This window comes from Synchiropus splendidus, chromosome 9, assembly GCF_027744825.2.
Source record: "Synchiropus splendidus isolate RoL2022-P1 chromosome 9, RoL_Sspl_1.0, whole genome shotgun sequence".
Classification (NCBI taxonomy): domain Eukaryota; kingdom Metazoa; phylum Chordata; class Actinopteri; order Syngnathiformes; family Callionymidae; genus Synchiropus; species Synchiropus splendidus.
Genome location: NC_071342.1, coordinates 23,466,924 through 23,483,941, shown reverse-complemented (window position 1 = coordinate 23,483,941; position 17,018 = coordinate 23,466,924). Strand labels below are relative to the sequence as shown.

General features: G+C 46.5%; 1 protein-coding gene across 7 annotated transcripts in view; it reads left to right on the top strand.

The window, feature by feature from the left end:
- col13a1 (collagen, type XIII, alpha 1) overlaps positions 1-17,018 on the top strand; it is a 69,119-nt gene that overhangs the window by 45,135 nt on the left and 6,966 nt on the right. For 2 of the 7 annotated variants that reach the window (XR_008415784.1, XM_053874690.1), the window contains exons 14-37: positions 1,469-1,510; positions 3,592-3,684; positions 4,655-4,696; positions 4,789-4,806; positions 5,119-5,145; positions 5,769-5,813; positions 8,079-8,114; positions 8,183-8,227; positions 8,544-8,630; positions 8,703-8,729; positions 8,806-8,841; positions 8,918-8,974; positions 9,054-9,077; positions 9,149-9,202; positions 9,648-9,692; positions 9,804-9,938; positions 11,612-11,683; positions 11,828-11,869; positions 11,947-11,988; positions 12,317-12,343; positions 13,009-13,095; positions 15,183-15,236; positions 15,477-15,530; positions 16,495-16,530. Coding sequence is in view for 6 of the 7 variants with exons in the window: in XM_053874690.1 (XP_053730665.1) it covers positions 1,469-1,510; positions 3,592-3,684; positions 4,655-4,696; positions 4,789-4,806; positions 5,119-5,145; positions 5,769-5,813; positions 8,079-8,114; positions 8,183-8,227; positions 8,544-8,630; positions 8,703-8,729; positions 8,806-8,841; positions 8,918-8,974; positions 9,054-9,077; positions 9,149-9,202; positions 9,648-9,692; positions 9,804-9,938; positions 11,612-11,683; positions 11,828-11,869; positions 11,947-11,988; positions 12,317-12,343; positions 13,009-13,095; positions 15,183-15,236; positions 15,477-15,530; positions 16,495-16,530 (1,227 nt within the window). In the remaining variant the exon portion in view is untranslated. The other 5 variants (XM_053874692.1, XM_053874691.1, XM_053874693.1 and 2 more) reach the window with 5 other exon arrangements.

The following is a 17,018-nucleotide window of genomic DNA, read 5'->3' as shown; positions in this document are numbered from 1 at the left end:
GCAATATATGGTTATTGCAGGGCAAACAAGCTTCTTTGATCTCAAAATTACGGGCGTTTTATTTATAGTGAAGCGCTCACTGCACTGTTCTAGCCCGTGTGTTACTGGAATGGCTCAGATGTTCCTGGAGCTCCGCCTCCACAGCCACCAAGTATTGTTTCTTATTAAATGAAATGGGTGGAGCTTATATTCAGGTGCGCTCTATAGTCTGGAAATCATGGAAGCAGCTGTGAAAGTAAAAATGATCTGACCAGGAGATGACCAACCACAGAACTGTGTTCTTTTTTTCATGACAACATTTTGACGTCCGCTGCACAAACAGCACAGATTGCGGTGCACACATCGCTGCTATAATGAAGTGAACACAGGAGATTATTGATGATTAATCCATAAATAGCTGTTGTAGTCCCACAGTCAGTCATCACATATGTATTTAATAGACTCTAGGCTCCTGATTTTTAATAGTTCAGTGTAACCGTGGCGTGGTGCTGGCTAGCATCATCATGGTATCACAAAGCTCAACTAGACTAAGCTGCAGCCAGCGTCTGTGCTCCCCGCCTCATGGTAAACTCTTGTCTCATCACTTGTTCCACACGGCACTGAAGGTCAGCCCTAGCAAAAGACCCTTGTCAGTCATGCTAACCCCAGCTGAGCAGTGCTGACCAAACTTCCCTGCTGTGTAGGGCCTGTTTGTGCAGGATCTGCCTCTGAAAACTCTGGCTGCCTTGCGCTCCAGCCAGCCTCTGATACTAAAGGTTTGTGGGTCCGGTTTCACCCATGGTCAGGAGTGTTACCAGGTTGTGCCGCAAAGAGAGCTGCTGCCTCGGCGCAATGGGGCGAACCATAACAACCAGCGCACAACTGCACCGTCACTATCTCTTTGGCTCAGGTGATGGACTTTGGGGGAGACAGAATTCAAACCCATTATTTTTGCTGACCTTAACACAAGTCAACATGACACACTTGTGTATGTGTGTGTGTGTGTGTGTGTGTGTGGTCTAAGCAGGAGTTAACCCTCTGATGGCACCACACTGCACCAGGCGAGAGCTAGCGATGGTGTCCATTTTGAATGGATCAGCTCATTGTGACACCTTTAAGACAGACAGAATGACTAAATGCACGTGTGTTCACGTGCACACACACACACACATTTGTTGTATCGTAGCTGTGAAACCTGGGACTTCTATAGAGGGTGCACCCACAAACTTGCCTGCTTTTACAACGCGTCCCCCAAACTCATGTTAACTCATCATACCTAGTATATATTTCCATATGATGTAAGATGTGACCCAGCCACGTGTCCGGACCTAGAAAGCTTCTCCAAAGGCTGGGCAGCATCTTAAATGTGGGAATATATAACCGTCGAAAAAGTAGGCAAGCTGTCGCAACTGGTTCCTGGGAGCGTCACAGCCGAGTCAAACTGTGACGCCCTTCTACTTGTATTTGATGGTGCTGGTCATCTCAACAGAAGCGGCGTATTGTACAGCCCTGTGTTGGACAGTTGGCCACAGTAAGTCTGGATCAGAACTTTCAACTCTCTTTGTGGCAAGACTGGCACACATCTGATCTCTGCTGCGCAGCAAACTCGGGGTCTGGGGATCCAGGGGGAGAGAGACTTTACGCTAAGGGTTTGCTGCTGGTCTCTTTGGTCTCTGAGGGCGGGAGAGAGGGGGGGTATAGCAGATCCTCCCTGGAGACTCTCCAGGCTCTTAGTTTGCTGTGCTGATGCCTCTTTTTTGACTTTGCTTTCTTCAACCGTTTTTCCTTTTCTCTCTGTCCTCCATGCCCCCAACCCCTTGTTTCTATCCGTCCTTGTTTCTTTCTGTGGCCTCCTGGTGACCTTTGCCACTTGTGATTTGTGACCCCCCTCCCCTCTGGCAGATGTTGCCCATCACCGTGCGCAACATGCCCCCAATAAGCCCTCTAATCCTAAAACGCCTGAAGGTACAATTCTATGAGCCGTTGACTCACCCTCCCCTCTCCTGTGGATGCCACCATCGCTCTCATTAACAAACTGCTGCTGCTGTTGCTTCTGGTCCGTCGTCTGAGCATAACAACGTCCGTAGACGACACACAGCAGGAAGGTAGATTAGCTCCCTTGGAGGTCAGCGGAACACTTGGCTACTGTGTGAGGCGCTGGCAGCGCTCTAGTTTGCCAGGCATCAAAGGTGTTTGTGTTTGTGTGCTGTGGCCGCTGGAGGGACATAAGTTCAGTCAAGTCTGACAGCGTTTCATCTCACTGGTGGCGTTGCATTGCTCAAGCGCGCAGCACTGGTGCCGAAGTGCCAGCGCCTTCTTTGGACTGGAAGTGAAGCAAATACATGTGTGTGCATCACCTAGTAGGATTTGGAGCCGTGTAAAGTTGAATTTATGTCGAGCTATCTATTGATTTTTGACCTCGGTTAATCGCACAAAAGTTAACTCGCGATTAAAGGCAAATTTATCACTCATTTTACGTCAGTTTTGACTCTAAGTTGACGGAAAGCGTTATCGACACCAGAGTGGCCAGTTATGCTTCCCTCATGCAAACATTGGTTCACTCCAAGAACCCAGCATCTCATCTAATCTAATCTAATCTAAGAACATTCCTTAGAAGAACCTCAGAGGTGCCGCAGAGGCTCAACAACATGCTAACAGCAGAACTTTGTACACATTATTTGGCCACTCTGGTGTCGATAACATCCTCCTTTACGTTCCATTTATCACAGATACAAAATACTTGATTAATTCGCCATTAATCGCGAGTTAACTCTCAATCTACTGACGGCCCTAATTCAATACACTAGAGCTGACCTGGGCAAAGTCAGTGTTGTCTGTGTTTTCGCAGCCAAAGCTCAAGTTATGGAGTTATTTTTTTGTCCTGTTTCTTTTTTGGCCATTATTATCACAACAGGCAATTTAACGGAAGGTTACTGAATGTAACCATTGTTCTTCGAAGGATGCATGGCCTCTAGATTAGATTAGGGCTGAGCACACTGAAGGTTTTAAAACTAAAACTTCTCTACTTTTCACATATCTTTTTTGTGAGCAGTTTTTCTTCCTCATAATACATGGAAATAAAATATAATTTAAAATAAGTCTTTTTTTTTATCTTTGTTAAGCATCTGGACCATAGTTTTATTTTGATAAAAAACATATAACATATATAATTTATATAAACACATAAAGTGAAATATTTTTATTGGTTTCATGGCGTATTTACACTTCTTTATGTCCTTTTTTATATTAATCTTCTTAACTTAATTTTGTCCTTGTTACTTAAGTATGTATTTTGGATTTTTTCCGTCATGTTTTGGAGTCATTGTCGTCTCTATTTTGGCATGAAGGCCCCTCGCAACAGTCGCAGTTTCTATCGTGGCCCCTATAGGGACACCTCTGCACTAGAGTCAGGACCCTAGCTGGTACTTAGTTTGCAACTTGGTTATGGAGAGTCTGACTCCAGCATTCTGCCCAGAGTAACTGCTTGGCCTGCATCCTAGCTAACCCTTGCTCCTGCTGCAGCTTGGCCATCACCTGCGAGGTTGCTGTGTCAGCATGGTTAGTGTGACGTCACCCTTGCGTCTCAGCTGGTGGTAACTCCAGGTCTCTCAGCAGGGCGAGCCTGGACTGCAGGGCCCACCTGGACCTCCGGGACCTCCCGGGCTGCCGGGGAATCCTGGCATTGTCGGGGCTAGTGGCCCACCGGTAAGTCTCCTTCGATAAAGGCAATGTCACTGCTAGAACAACGTGTTTGCAGAGAAATGACCGGGGACAGAGCAGTAGAGCAGTGATTCTTAACCACAGGGCCGGGGCCCATGGTTGGGCCGTGGGCGCCTCCTAGAGGACCACTAAAAGTGTTTTTTGTTTTACACTTTTGGGCCGTGAGACGCTCAGTTTTAATCCATGAGCCACGTATGGTGGCAGTAGTGAGTCAGTGAACTGACTTGACAGCTGCAGATCTGTGATAGTTACCAACTATGGAGAAGTTCTTGAAAAGAAACAATGATCAAGAAAGTGATGGCGCCCCCAACAGTACACACTGTTCATGAAAGCGCCTGTTGAAGCAGTTTTGAAAATTGATTAGAAGATTTTATGGCGATACTTTTATTTACATTTCAGTTCAAATGAAATATATTGTTTTTGTTTTATAATATTTAGACATAGTTTTATAATATGCATTTTTTTCTGATTTTTATTCAGTTTTTCCAATTTTCTCAACAGTTTGCAGCAAGTGTATTTTTTTCTTTTCTTTCTCTAGTAAATTTGATGAATATGACTTGCACCTGCTTCTGCTGCTTGTTGGACTTCCATGAAAAAATATATTTGATGATCACATGGTTCCATGTCATTTCACAAGGTTTCGATTTGTATATGTGTAAGTACATTAATATGGTTATTGATCGTGAATGAAATCAAGAGTAATGAATCCGTTCTATTGAATGGGCCCCGGGGCCATTTGTTTTGGGAAAGGTGGGCCCCGAGATCAGAAAGGTTCAGAACCCCTGCAGTTGAGTGCAGCCTTTCCACTGCTAGACTGGTTGCTTGGTGGTGGTCCCAGGTTGAGCCTGTTCAACAAAGTGATATTGAACCAACCAGAACAAAACAAGGCTGTATCAAATGCTTGCAGTGTCAGAAATTGTGCTGTAAACGTTCACTGTTTTCTCCTGACTCACAGGGCAAACCAGGAGAACCAGGAAAGCCAGGCAAAGACCCAAGAGTACGTCTGTCTTTTGATTCCTTTCTGACCAGTGTGATCATTTTCTCAGCACAAATAGCAAACTGTTCTCTTTCTCTCTCTCTGTTGTGCAGCTCATACCGGGACTGAAGGTAAATGAAGGCCGGACCGACCTCAGCATCACCCTGAGATGAGATCAGTCAGGCTTCACATGATGCATGCACGGTCACACATCATTTAAACACAGAAACGTGGATGAAGAAAATGGTGCAGTTCAAAGAGTCTGAGGGAAAAAAAACAACAACACACACACACACACACACACACAATGAACTCAGGACAGAAGCAACTCCAACTGGATGAGCGATGGCAGTAGTGTGTCAGGGCAGCAATCCCAATGTTTGTGATCGACCGACTTGACTGTGTGTGTCATGAAGTAAGTGAGGTGAACTTTGTTTTCCCAGGGAGAGCCAGGAGTGGCCGGACAGAAGGTGAGCGTGAGTCACAAGTGTGGCTGCTGCATGAGGTGGATGATGCTGCATGAAGTAAAGTATAAAGATCGGGGGCCAAATGTGTCCCTTTGTCTGTGTTTTGCAGCCACAGCTCAAGATATGTAGTTATTTTTTGTCCTGTTTCTTTTCAGCTATTAACGGAAGGTTACTGAATGTAACCATTGTTCTCCAAAGAATGCGCAGCCTATAGATTAGAGCAGGGCTGAGCACACTGAAGGTTTTAAAACTAAAACTTCTCTACTTTTCATGTATCTTTTTTGTGAGCAGTTCTTCTTCCTCAAAATGCATTGAAAGAAAATTGAAAATATCTTTTAAAATCAAACTTTTTTCTATCTTTGTTAAACGTCTGGGCCATAGTTTTATTTTGATAAAAAACATATAACATATATAATATATCCAGACTCCAGCATTCTGCCCAGAGTAACCTAGCTAACCCTTGCTCCTGCTGCAGCTCTCTGCCTGTTGGACAGCGGCTCCGGGATCTGAATTTTAGTACTCAAAATACTTCTCTACACTCAGTTCAATCTGCTCAAAGGGTTGTTGTGATCTGGAACTGCCACTGAAAATGCACCCGTCGCCATTCACTGTTTGCTTGTTGGCAGGGTGATCGAGGGGATGTCGGCCCGTCAGGTGTGGAAGGTCCCAAGGTAGGTCCTGTATTTCATACGCATCATGTCCATGGTTTAGCAAGCAGGCGGCGATCGTCTGCCTCTTTATTGATGCGGTGTTTTAATGCACACTCCGTGCCAAAAGCTTTGAACTGAGACGGATCCCTGTGAGGACCCGCAGACGTTCCCACACCGCTGAGCACCGTCAGCACTGCGACCGTCAGAGCCGTGTGATAATAGACGTGGTGTAGTGTGTGTTTTTCCCATTTCGCTGGGAGAAGAGCGGATGGATGCAGTAGGGAAGGAAAAAATGAGGAAGGAAGAACTTCAAGGCCAGTGGTGCACACAGGAAACAGAGGGTTTCTTTAATGGTCGTGCAGCAGAGAGAGCGAGTACTTCAGCAGACCAGCCGTTCAGTCTGAGGTTACAAATGATCAAGCACTTCCATAAACCGCCACATACCACCTCTTCCTGGGGAGCCACTGGGCCTTCTCTTGCTTTTATTATTGACTGGACCTCATTAGTTCCATAGAACAATCTTCGACATCAGTGTGGGGGACCAGTCGGGGTGCTGGCACCCCAACACTGCGATTACAGAGCTGATGTAATGATGCATGGAAAACTGCAAGCGTTTGAGTGTTGTGTGAAAATGTCCTCTGCATGTGTGTCGTGTCTGGAAACTGCTCTTGGGTTGTCTGTGTTGCGCGTGTGTGCTGGGTACCGAGGGAAGGTACTCATTGTTGTGCCTTTTAAGTTGTTGTTGCTGCGTTTGTGTTTATGTGTGAGCCAGTGGCAGAACACGACATGATTGATGTTTTCATGAATATAAATGGCTCTAAAATTAAGATCGATCGACCAATGCTTTGTTACACTTACACTAGCTAAGCTTTGGTCAGTTTGGTCAGACTTTCAAGTCAGTAGGCGACTGCTGACTGGTACTGCAGAGTATATCTAGTTCAAGGCTGGAATTACCTTGGATTGGTGGCTGCAGTGCTTCCCTGCAGGCTCAGCTAAACAATGATTCCCTTGGCAACAACTGGACCATCCCTGTCCACTGTTGGGGAGTCTGAGGGCCTGGCCCAGTTCTCACCCGATCACTGGGTGTTGGCCCCAACACTCGAACAGTGTAGCGCAGGCCTGGCCAACTCGCGACTCCTGAGCCGCATGCGACTCTTTCCCCAGTTTCATGTGACTCTTCATCAAATGAGCGGCCGAACTGGCTGCTGTTTTGGTCAAGTTGCTGTTGAGATGATGGTTGATACAAGAAATAAGAGGAAGACGTAAGAGCTATTCCAGTAAAGTGTCAAAATATCGTTCAACGACTTTGACTTGCCAAAGTGAGTTGCAATCCTAAAACTTGGAGCGACATCAGATCCACGATCAACACGAGTGACATGACTTGCTTCCACGATTGACTTTGTCCTTCCCTAAACTCTGCAGCGTGGCTCACACACACACAGACTGGGGCCACGTTATTGGTGGCAGCAGGATCACAGATGAAATGTATGAATTTTAAATAATAAATGCACATGAGACGTACGCATTGTGACACTCAGGGATTAGCTTTAACTGCTATACTGCCGCTAAGGCCGCACGTGACCTGCTACTCAGGTGAAGCCTCACAGCCTGAGCATGATTAGTATAATTTTTTTAGAGGTAGTTTTGCTAATTTTGCCCAACTGAACTGAAATGAAGTGGCTTCCCCATCGCAGTGAATTTCACAGGCTGTGCTTGAAGGACACAACATATGAATAATAGCAACAGTAGGACACGACTTAGCAAGCCCAGACTGCTCTGTTTCCAATCATGTTGGAAACTGTCGCTGCACTTTATGACCCAGTCTGACCAAATGATCTGATCTGATTCTCCTTTTTCTGATGGAGTCACTTGATCTATAGGCATGAGCATGACGATGTGTCACTGTTGACAGATGGCAGGGACAGACATTATTGATATTATTGTGTGAATGGAAGTAACCTGCACCAATCTAACCAGCCGTTTCTGAGCCCGAGTGTGTGAAGCTGATCCAAGAAATCTCACCCTCAGATGGTTCAAAACACTACATTTTCCAAGACGCCCTGAAGCCTCTACATTTGCTGCACACACACGTGTCCTCTCACGCGAGGGTCACTTCAATATCTATGCTATTGTCTGTTGCCCGTCCACGCCGCTGGAGTCCCTTCCACCTTCACTGAAGGAGAATTCCTCTCAAGCCTGGCAGTTGTGTTGTTGCACGACGTGACATGTAGAGTCCTTTTCCTCTGTTCCTTCTGACCCTGGGCCTTGTGATCTTGGATGTTGTAGGGAGAACCAGGTTTCCCAGGTGTGCCTGGCTTGAAGGTAAAGTGGCAGCACTTCCCTCGCAATGCTACTTCACAGGCAATAACTGCTTTCCTCCCACCTCCAAGGGTCAGAGTGGCACCCCAGGCATACCTGGCAAGAGGGGCTACAGGGTAGGCGCCGCATGTGCTCACCATCCTCACTGCCTGGTTGTGCGACTGGCTGTTCACGATGCTGGACATTAAACACATCTGTGTTCCTGCGACTCACCGACTTGTACTAAAACAGGAGTCCTGTTCGCTTTTAAGATGTCCGTCCGAGGGTTTGGCCATGTAACAAAGGCTTCTCACGCATCAAGGTGGTCATGTGACCTTCGTTTGTGGGCGTTTGTGCTGTTCTAAGATGGTTTCAGGCAACAGCCTTTTTTTCTCGGACAGTTTGAGAGCACCTTAAAAGTTCAAGTGATCATGGTTGATGTTTGCGTTCCAGGGCGAGAAGGGTGAGCCCAGCTTTTCAGCCGTTGGGATTAAAGGAGAACCCGGTTCACCAGGACTACAAGGCACGACTGGACCCAAGGTAGCGTCCGCAGCGTGGCCCCATATCGTTCATGGAGCTGTCGCGACTAATAATCCACTGTCCCTCTTCCAGGGTGACAAGGGTGACCAGGGAGGAAAGGTGAGCGTGGCCCTATTTGGAGAAAGTTATTGTCAATGAATAATCTGTAGATAACAAATGTGACTTTCACCGCCAGGGAGAAGATGGTCCCGAAGGCCCAGCTGGACCAAGGGTGAGTCACACATGAGCTCTAAATGACCTTCAGGATTTAGGATTCCTCTTTAACATCTCTTTGTTTTTGCTACAAGGGACCCCCGGGTCCGACTGGAGAGCCAGGGAAGTCTGAAATCAACAACAATGAGAACGTATGTATTTAAAGATAGTGTTCCTGGGTCCAGAACGTCTGTGGGGGCTCATGTGTTGTTCCCTTCTCCTCCCTTGCAGGACATTCGCAACATCCCGCTGATGGTAAGTGGTGCGCTGAGCGTCACGGCGCAGAGCTTTGTCACCAACGCTGACTTTGTTTGACTTTCTTCAAGGGTCCCCCGGGATTACCTGGACCACCGGGCCCCCCAGGGCTGACTGGGGCTAAGGTAGGAGACACGCTGAGGCGTCATATCGACATAGCTCGATTGATTACTTTCTTTTTGTCCACCAACAGTAGAGAGTAATGGATCATCGTGTCGCCTCCCATATAGTGTCATTGTGGAAGTAGGTCTTGGAGCAATTGAAAATGCTCTGTCATACGCTAGAAAGACCTCCACCATTACTAGATGAGACTGAATCCAGGGCCACTTCATGGCCACTATTTACACAGTAGTGAGACTAAAGGAAAGAGTTTTCTCCCACAGTCTGATCCAATGTGACAAAGCGTTTATTGGTGGTCAAAGATCATGTTGCTATAGCGACATGTACAGTATGAAGACGTTCAAAAGAACACAAGTACAAAGCAGGAGTGCGTCTTAGTTTAAACCACTGGATGAAAACACACAACAAGCAGTGTTACTGTAAGGTACCAATGATGTGGTCTGTCCTCAGGGTGAAGTTGGGCTACCAGGTCCTCCAGGATTAGATGGAGATAAGGTAAATAGCGATGTATTGAAAGTACATGTTGTGGGAGTATGACGTTTTGGAATGAATTTTAAAAAATGGAATAACTTACGAGTAGTTTGTTGTAATGGCTTGTGTTTTCAGGGACCCAGAGGAAAGACGGGTGAGCCTGGCCCTGCTGGCCCCCCAGGGCCCGAGGGACCCCGAGGACAGGGGGGCATCATGGGCTACCCTGGACCCAAGGGAGACAAGGGAGATCTGGGCCCGTCTGGAGCACCTGTGAGTCCCTGGAGTTAGCACACACCACGCCACATCACACACAGCCTGCTGGTCTGGTGCTCGCACATCTGCCGGAGGAGACTTGTGCTGCTTTGGTCGCCTTTTATTAAGCGATTAGGACTTGCCCACATCAAAGGGACCTCAGATGATGGATGATACCTGTTTGAAATTCAAATGAAGCTTGGCTCCTGACACAGTTTGTTACTTGTCTTGACAGTGAGCTGATGTAGACATCTCACTTATGATTTACATTTATTTCTTTTTTGCATGCGAACTCTGTGTGTTCCGTCAAGAGTGCTGCGGTTCAGTCGACGAAGAAGATGGATAGTTTTGTCTCGTCCGACAAAATCAGTCACTTCCACTGAGTTTCCTTTGTTTAAATCATCTCAGACAAGCCATTTTTAAGGCAGTCACCTTATATAAACGCACACGCTTCAAAAGACTTGCCACTTTAGACATAAATCATGAGAATTATTACCTTTTTTTGAGACCACCTGCTAAAATACAAACCCCATTTGAGACATAATCTTCTCAATTTCACAGTACAAATTTTAGGTTTGTTACTGAATTGGAGGTTTAACTTTGTTTCTACTGAATCTGGTCAGTCCAGTTTATTTCGTTTTTCCCCGTAATGTAACAATGTTTGTATTACGATATGTATAGACACTAAATGTCTCAATAAGTAATAAATTCCCTTCAGGTCATACTGTAGTTGAAAAAATTAAAAAAGTTGAAAGCTTCATTTTAACATGCTCTCTATCAATAGTACTTGTCACAGTGGAACAGGCAAAAATCTTCATCTTATTATTTTTACATTATAACTATCATCACATCATAATACTATATTATTACATGTTATATATTATTACAAGAAGACGCACATCATAAGTCCATGATTTTATTAATGAAGTTAAGTTAATATTTTGAATTAAAATGCCAGTTTTTCGTTCTGTGTGGCACTTTCTGGATGTGAGGAATTGACTACAGACTGTTGGATTTGTGTTTATAATGGCAATGAAACATTTATTATGTATCGTAATGCACCACACTTTGTTGAGCCTTTTAAACACATTTTGAGACGATATTTGAGAGCTCATGACATGGACCGGACTCACGTGGCACCGGCTTCATTGAGTGACCCCTTGTGGATACAGCCTTTAACACGGTGTCTGTGTGAAACAGGAAGGATTTGCTGGTGCTTTAGTTGGTGCTAAACTCAGCTATGGGAAACTGCATCGTGCAAGTGCTGTTTACTGTTGAGGAAGCAATGCCTCGATGTCTAACTAACGCAGGTTTGAGTTTGGGTTCCATGAAGTATAGTGTGTTCTGTGGCTCAACGGTGGCAAACAGCATATGCATAGCTAACACACAATGGCCAATACATACTCCCAGTTGTTCTTGCAATACGGCTCTAACTCAGGCACAAACATGATCGATTTTGTTCGATGAGCTTGCTTGTCTTTGTGTTTACACTCATGGAATCGCAAAATTATAGCTCCATATTGCCTTACAGATAAACGTCCATTGTTATGTCCTTATCTGAAAAACAAACGGAGAGGTAACTTTCCGTCGGCACGTGTTTGCTGCGCTCACTCTAACTTGAAGTCAGAGGACACTGAACTGGAACCATCAGACAGCAACATGTTCACCATCTTCCCTTCCTTGTTCTGTAGGGTTTAGATGGCCCTACTGGTGAAAAGGGGGCCGCAGGGGCCCCTGGTCCAATTGGATTACCTGGCACCATGGTACGAAATGTTCTGAGCCTGGAGTGTTTGTTGGGCTGTGATAAGCAGTCAAGAGCAAGTTGCCCCTCATGTGCCGGAACTCTTTGCCTGCAGAGCCTCTCTTCACCCGCAGGAAGTGAAATGTGTGTTTGTGTGTCTCCTCAGGGCTCGAAAGGTGAACCGGGAGAAGGAGCGCGGTCAGAAGTGGTGAGTCTGGTTATGATGCTTTGAAATCAGGGCAGGAACGTGAACTGATGCTCTGCTGTCTTCGTGTCCATGTTCAGATCTATGGGCCTCCTGGGCCACCTGGACCAGTCGGACCTGCAGTGAGTACCATCATCTGTAGACGGACCGAGACAGTAGTTTGGCATGTGCACTCTACAGCCTTCTGTCGGGGCTCAACTACAACTACAAACCTGGCAATAATTCAGCTTTGAAACTGTGATACTGTGTGTAAAACAATGGGATTTTTTCCTCCATTTTTTTCCAAAGGAGAGCTGTGTATTAACTATGGGTCCCTCACCATGACACAAACATGCATGTTCTTTGATCATCAGTGTCTCCTTCTCACTACACCCACCTCCTCAGAAGATGTTCTTGCTTCAGTTCTGAGTCAAGATGTGAGTCTAACTGTTGTTTTTTTCCATGTGGCAGGGATCACAAGGACCTTCAGGCCCGAAGGTGAGATGATTATCCAAGCTAAGGCTGAGGGTTATACAAACACTATGCTTCATGAACCTTTTTAAAAACCCATCCAAAGTCTTGGCTTTTGTCACGGCCTGCGCTCCACCAGTCCAGACACCATGTACAACCCTGACGTGAAGCTGGATCATTGTGTCAGCAAAACTCTGTTCTTCCTCTGAGAAAAAGGGGTGGGATCTGTGTCCCAGGTGGTTGTTTCCTGCACAGAAGAGCCACAGACTTTGGTGACTGGCGTGGACAATGCAACTGCTGCATCAACACCAGGAAGACAGTGTGAATGTGGACTTCCATAGAAGGTCCTGGAGATCCTGGACATGGCATCTATCCACCAAACCAACGGTTGCCTCTACTCACTGGGGAGGCTCTGCTGAAGACCTTCTTCCACACTGAAGTGGCTCCTGCCATGTGGTGTGGGGTTTTCTGGGGTAGTGGGAGGTCTAGCTTGGTCCTGGGTTGGACTCTGTTCAACGTGTTCCCAGCCAGCGCCAGTTCTCTCAGCAGCTCCCATACGCACAGACCGCTGCATCTTCAGTGCAGGAGCATTCAGGAGCTTCTCACCAGCTACTGCTCACATGACTGTGCGCTGCTTGCTTCATCAGATCAGTATTGTTGTGTAACAAGAGGTTGTGGCCGTCTTCACACAGGGAGAGCCAGGCATAGGCATCAGAGGCGAGAAGGGAGCGACGGGTCAGAGAGGTGACAAAGGAGACAGAGGCCATCTTGGACTTCCTGTAAGTTCTTGTTCTTTCAGTCATGAATGACTTTCACTTCACAGCACATTTCACACACCTGAGTCCAACCATAGTTCCATCCAACCACCGGCGCTGCTGGAGCAGTGTGGAGCTCACGGATGATGATGATGATGATGATGATGATGATGATGATGATGTGGGAGCAGATCTCTCTCTGGGTAGTTCCTCAGAAGAACCATGCGAATGTGGTGAAAACGAATCAAATCGAGTGATTCCACAAAGTGTCCCAGAATTCTGGAGGAGTCCGTCCAAACACCCTAACAGCTCTGTCCGTGCTGCAGCTATCGTCGCCATGTTGGTCTCTGTCAGTGTGATGCTAATGTCCTGTCAAGTGTCAACGTTCAGAAGCCATTAACATCCAGTGAATTTAACACAAAGCTCCACAGGCGGAGTTAATACTCTGCTCAGACAACCGTCTCCTGGTGGACGCTGTTAGGATTGTCTCAGTTGTGGTGGGGCTCTGAGTGCACAGAGGGCTGCTGGTTGGTCAATGTGCTCACCTGCTGTCACGTTTTAACATGTTGACTCACCATCAGTAACAAATCTATGGATCATATTGTGTGCACCGTAGAGTGGGTACCTGAACCAGTCAACCAGGAGTGAAAAGTACATTTCCAACCCATTTACCGTCTGTGGATAGAAGACGGTCATGACTGTATATTCATATGATGCGGCATGCTGAGCTGGTAGTGGGAGAACACAAGTGCTGTTAACCGTCACGCACAGTCACGTCACTCTGACCTCTGAGTGATGGTGGAATGTACGAGATTTCCACCTGTGGAACTGGTTCAACGTGCCATCTTCAGCCACAGAAGTTCACACATCCCCGTAGGTTTGAAGCGTCCATCCTCAACATGACCACACGGGGGCGCTACTGAGCATCAGCGTCACCACTCCTCACCTGTCATCATCTGAATGTGTCGTTGAAGTCACCTGAGTCACAGCTTCACTCACACACCACCTTCCCCACCCACCTTCCTCCCCATCACCTCTTGCTCTCTAACTGTGTACAACACTATACAGGGGGCTCATGGGTTAGACGGCAGACCCGGTCCTGTGGTGAGTGCTGCAAGTCATTCTGGTTCCCAACTCCCCTGCTCCCTCCTTCCTCCGCCTGCTGTCTGCTTGGCCTGTCTGCTTGCTTGACCCTTTTTCATGAATGTCTCCTCTTTTCTGTATTCAACTTGAGTTCTGTCTGGACTAGACTCTTCAGGAATGGTTGTATTGGATCCACATAGCAGGGAAGTAATGGTCCTTCTCAGCATTGAAAAGCTATGAAGACCAACTTCAGCCATTATGGAGGGTCTCAGTAGGCGCTCCTGACTCGAGGGGGAGGACCACTGCAGGCTTGGAGAGCAGATGTGTAGCTTCTCCAACAAGCCTGGACCAAATTCTGTCAGTTCATTAACACTTTTTGTAAAAGCTGAGGTTTCTGAGGCCCTGTTTACACGCAGATGGAAACACTATAAACTGCTATTGTTTGCTATCTGATGCCTTTTCATGGCTCAGTAATAAATAACAATAAATCATGGCGGTGATCGCAGCTGAGCACCAACTTGTTTCTGTGTCGCCGGCGTATAAACCCATTTTATCACCGTGTCAACAAAACGGCCCTGTTGGCATCACAGTGAGACAGCGATGCGCGCCTTGTTTCCGCCTCTGATCCTGGCGTGAGGCACCTGAGGGGAGGTCGGTGCAGGATCTACTCAGCTCTGTTGACTTTATTACTTCCATTACTTTCCAAGCCATTGGATCTCCAACACTCTTCCTGACAAGTCTACCCCATCCGTTTTTTGAAGGACGCTACCTAGCATGCCTCTACGTTCGTTCTGCACATTGCTACTCCGACAGAGAACTGCAGCTGTGCATTGTTTTCCTTTCAAAGTTTGTACATTCAGTGTTGAAAGTAGGTCAACAAGCTCAGCGTTTGACTGTCAATCAGATCGCTGAAAATGAGCTCGAATTATCAATGACCACCAGAAGCTTGTTGATGTGCTTGTGTCCTGTTTGAAGTCTTCATCTGTGCATTTGTCGGAATAGTGACACTGGTTTCCCTCGTTCTGAAGGGTCTGATGGGACCAGCAGGTGTACCAGGACCAGCAGGACCAAAGGGAGAAAGAGTGAGTTTCACGTGATGGGACAGGATAAGCAAGCGGATGCATCTTTCTAACCTTCTTGGCCAATTCTGTGGTCTGGTCGCTCCATTACGATGAAGCATTTTTGATATAAATGGACTCTAGAAGTCTCAAAATAATTTGAACTTCTCCACTTGCAAATGCAGCGAGTGGAATTATCGATAGATTTTTGCTGATGTGATTCATGCTTGTGTCACTTGTGTCTAAAATAAAACTTGTCTGCAGGGTGAAAAGGGAGACCCAGGCTTGCCAGGACCAATCGGCCCTCAAGGAATCCCAGTAAGTCTTGCTTTGAAACCATAAACTATAAACATAAAACAAAACTAAGAAAATAAAAAAGTGGGAACGCCACAGCTGAAAATGTACATATCTTCTGGAGGGAGGTTAAAACTGTTCCATCCATCGTTCACAAGATAAAAGCCTGCTAGGTGTCAGAGAATGAACGCTAGGTCAATGCCAAAGTTTTAATGGCATCGAATGTTTCCCCTCCCCTGGCATTTGCTGACGCCATATACGTCAATTCAGAGGGTGGTGCTCCTCAAGGCTCTGCTCTTAGAAGACCATTTGATGTCACTTGGGAAATATAGTATGTCCTGTAGGTACTACAGACCCCAAGTTGACAATGAGAGCTCGCGGTCGTCACCCTCTCCATCCTATAACCCGGTCCTCAGAGAGCTGGAGTGGGAGCAGGTTTTTGTTCCAACCAAACAAGCGCACATAGCTCATCCCATCAGGTGTCAGCTGAAACAAGCAGCACCAGGCTGCTTGCACCCACTGCGGCCGTTGTATGCACCAGTTTCAGACCCCAGCCACTGAACTTCCAAGAAATGCTGCGGGAGGAGAACCAACTCATTCATCTGAAACACCTCTGCCGAAGGCTGACCTCAGCATTGGACACCAAAGTCCACCCAACCACCATCAATATGCCATGTCTTAGTGTTGAGAATGTGTTGCTGTTTCCTTGATACACAACTTGATCTCCTCCAACCACCAAAAGTACTGTGGGTTTTTATCCAGCAGCCTTTGTGGCTACATTACTCTGTTGTGCCTCGTCTGCTGACGCTGCAATGGGAACTCACATCAGCACCCAATGCCTCACTTGCCACATGGTCAACTTCCAATCCCAGCATTCCTGCAGTCCCACACTCATACTCCTCTGTCGCTGACTCCATGTGTAGACTGAGCAGGATGTGAAGGTGTATGGTGCGAATCAGGAAACTGATCGCTGCTCATTATTTTGCAGGGTTTAGTAGGACCACAAGGATTCAAAGGGAACCGGGTAAGAGATGCCGTTTATGACCTTTTGAGCTGCTTCAAACCCTCTGGAAACACACACACACACACAGATGGATAGATAGATAGATAGATAGATAGATAGATGATGAATGGATTGATGGATGATAGATGGATATATGGATGGATGGATGATAGATGGATGGATGGTGCATATATACATGGATGATAGATAGGTGGATGGATAAATACACGGATGGATAGATAGATGGATTGATGATGATAGCTGGATGAATGGATGGATAGATAGAAGGATGGATAGATAGAAGGATGGATAGATGGATGGATGGACAGAGCTGCAGTGACATTACTGTCCACTTGCACACTGCAGTGCATCTAAGCTTTTCCTCAGCATGTTGTTCACCTTCAAATCATCATTCCTGGCCTCTTGAATGCACAAGATGTCATGAGTCACATGAGACACACTCCAACATGAGGGAACATTTCTACACGTGCAATGGCGACTGTCCATCC